Source organism: Lipotes vexillifer, unplaced genomic scaffold (genome assembly GCF_000442215.2).
Source record: "Lipotes vexillifer unplaced genomic scaffold, Lipotes_vexillifer_v1.1 scaffold519, whole genome shotgun sequence".
NCBI classification, from domain to species: domain Eukaryota; kingdom Metazoa; phylum Chordata; class Mammalia; order Artiodactyla; family Lipotidae; genus Lipotes; species Lipotes vexillifer.
The window spans coordinates 1,947,484-1,949,060 of NW_006773945.1; the positions used below are offsets into that span (position 1 = coordinate 1,947,484).

A 1,577-nucleotide genomic window follows, 5' to 3' on the forward strand; every position below is an offset into this window, starting at 1 on the left:
TTTCCGACCTCCTGTTTTGTGGGTGGTGCTCCATGACTCTTAGATCTGGGAGTGGGAAGGAAATCTCAAGATAAAGAAGTTCACAATGACCCTGGTTCCCTGCACGTGTCTTCCAGCTCTGGGCTCTAGACCATGGCTGGAAGCAGGTGAACGGTGAAGACCAGGGATAGGAACTCGTGTGTTTTAGCCAGCACTGTGCACTGATCTTGTCAGACGTCCTAAACGTACACGGTGCCCAGGCAAAGCTCCTTCAAGCCCTTGTCGGCAAAAACCTAGAGGTCTCCATTCCAAGGTCCCCTCTGCTATAGCTTCCCTGTCACTTGGACCAGGCCCCTCATGTTTGCCAGCCAAGGTTGGCCTGCCCTGGAAACATGAGCCATCACAGTACCTGACCACATCTTTTATTTCCTTAGAGCCTTCTGTGCTCCCAGACTCAGCCAAGGGCTTGGCCCCTCTCTATGCCAGGCAAGCCAAGGTGTTGGCCCAGGCAACCACATGGGCCGCATACCTAACCTGAGGACCAGGGCTGAATGTCCAGTTACATGTCAGATGGCACAAAGAATGGTCAGGAGATGTGGATTGGATTCACTAACTAATATGGAGACCTCATGCAAATTTTAACACCTTGGGCCTCAGTTCTCTTATCTGTGGGATGGAGATGCTGACCTTCCTGTCTATACCCCAGGAGGTTACTGTGAAGATCACATGTATCCTCACAGCCCAGCACAATCCTCAGCTGCAGGTGGAGATAAGGATACTCTCTGCTCAGATGAGCTCACTGCCCAAACCGCAGGTTTGCATGGAGCCCTGCATGGGGCAGCCACACACTTCTCTGCACGATGCAGATCAAAAATTCTACCCTACTCAGTGCAGTCACTGCCTCTTGCTAGGCTTCAGTTTTTCCAGCTGCAAAATGGGAGAGTGGGCTAGATCGCCTCTAAGGCCCCTTCCAGTTCTGGGAGACTAAGCACAATGGCAGGAGCCCCTACCTCTCCTTAACTGCTCATGGCTCAGGAACCCCTCAGGACTCTGGCTGGTCTGTCTCCCCAAGCTCCCCTAAAAGCTTCTCTCCCAAGAGAAGAGGACCTGAGGACAGAGAAGGACAATCGTCTGCCAGAGAGGAAACGACAGCGCCCAGCTCCTGGTCATCAATACTCACAACTTTGGGCTTCGTCTTGGTTGGTGACTGAAGGGGAGACATCACCTTCCTCAGCTGGGGCAGGTGAGGTCGGTACGGCACATAGGTTTGCAGCTGGGGGAAGAGTCGAACCTCCAGAGGGGTCCGCATGGGGCTGGTGGGCGGGCTGGGCAGCAGGGACGGCTTGCTCTCAGAAGAGATTGAAGGCACAGGCGGGTAAGGAAGCAAAGGCACTGTTTTCCTCTCTGAGGGGTGTGGAGAGAAGCAAAGGGTGCGATGAAACAAAGACCCTCTTCCTCGGAGGACAAGGGGAGTGACTTAGGCCACGAAGGCCCGACCTCCCCAGGGGCCATCCCCCAGGCTCCAGGCGCTGGCCTCCGCCACCCCCACCCCCAGGAAGATGGCCCGCTCACCCGGATTTCTTTTTTTTTTTTTTTTT

At 54.5% G+C, this 1,577-nt stretch overlaps 1 protein-coding gene across 1 annotated transcript in view; it reads right to left on the reverse strand.

Moving 5' to 3' along the window:
* PLEKHA7 (pleckstrin homology domain containing A7) overlaps positions 1–1,577 on the reverse strand; it is a 208,919-nt gene that overhangs the window by 7,443 nt on the left and 199,899 nt on the right. Inside the window, exon 19 of the mRNA XM_007448586.1 lies at positions 1,160–1,383. Within this exon, the coding sequence (XP_007448648.1) occupies positions 1,160–1,383 (224 nt within the window). The remainder of the gene's footprint in view (positions 1–1,159; positions 1,384–1,577) is intronic.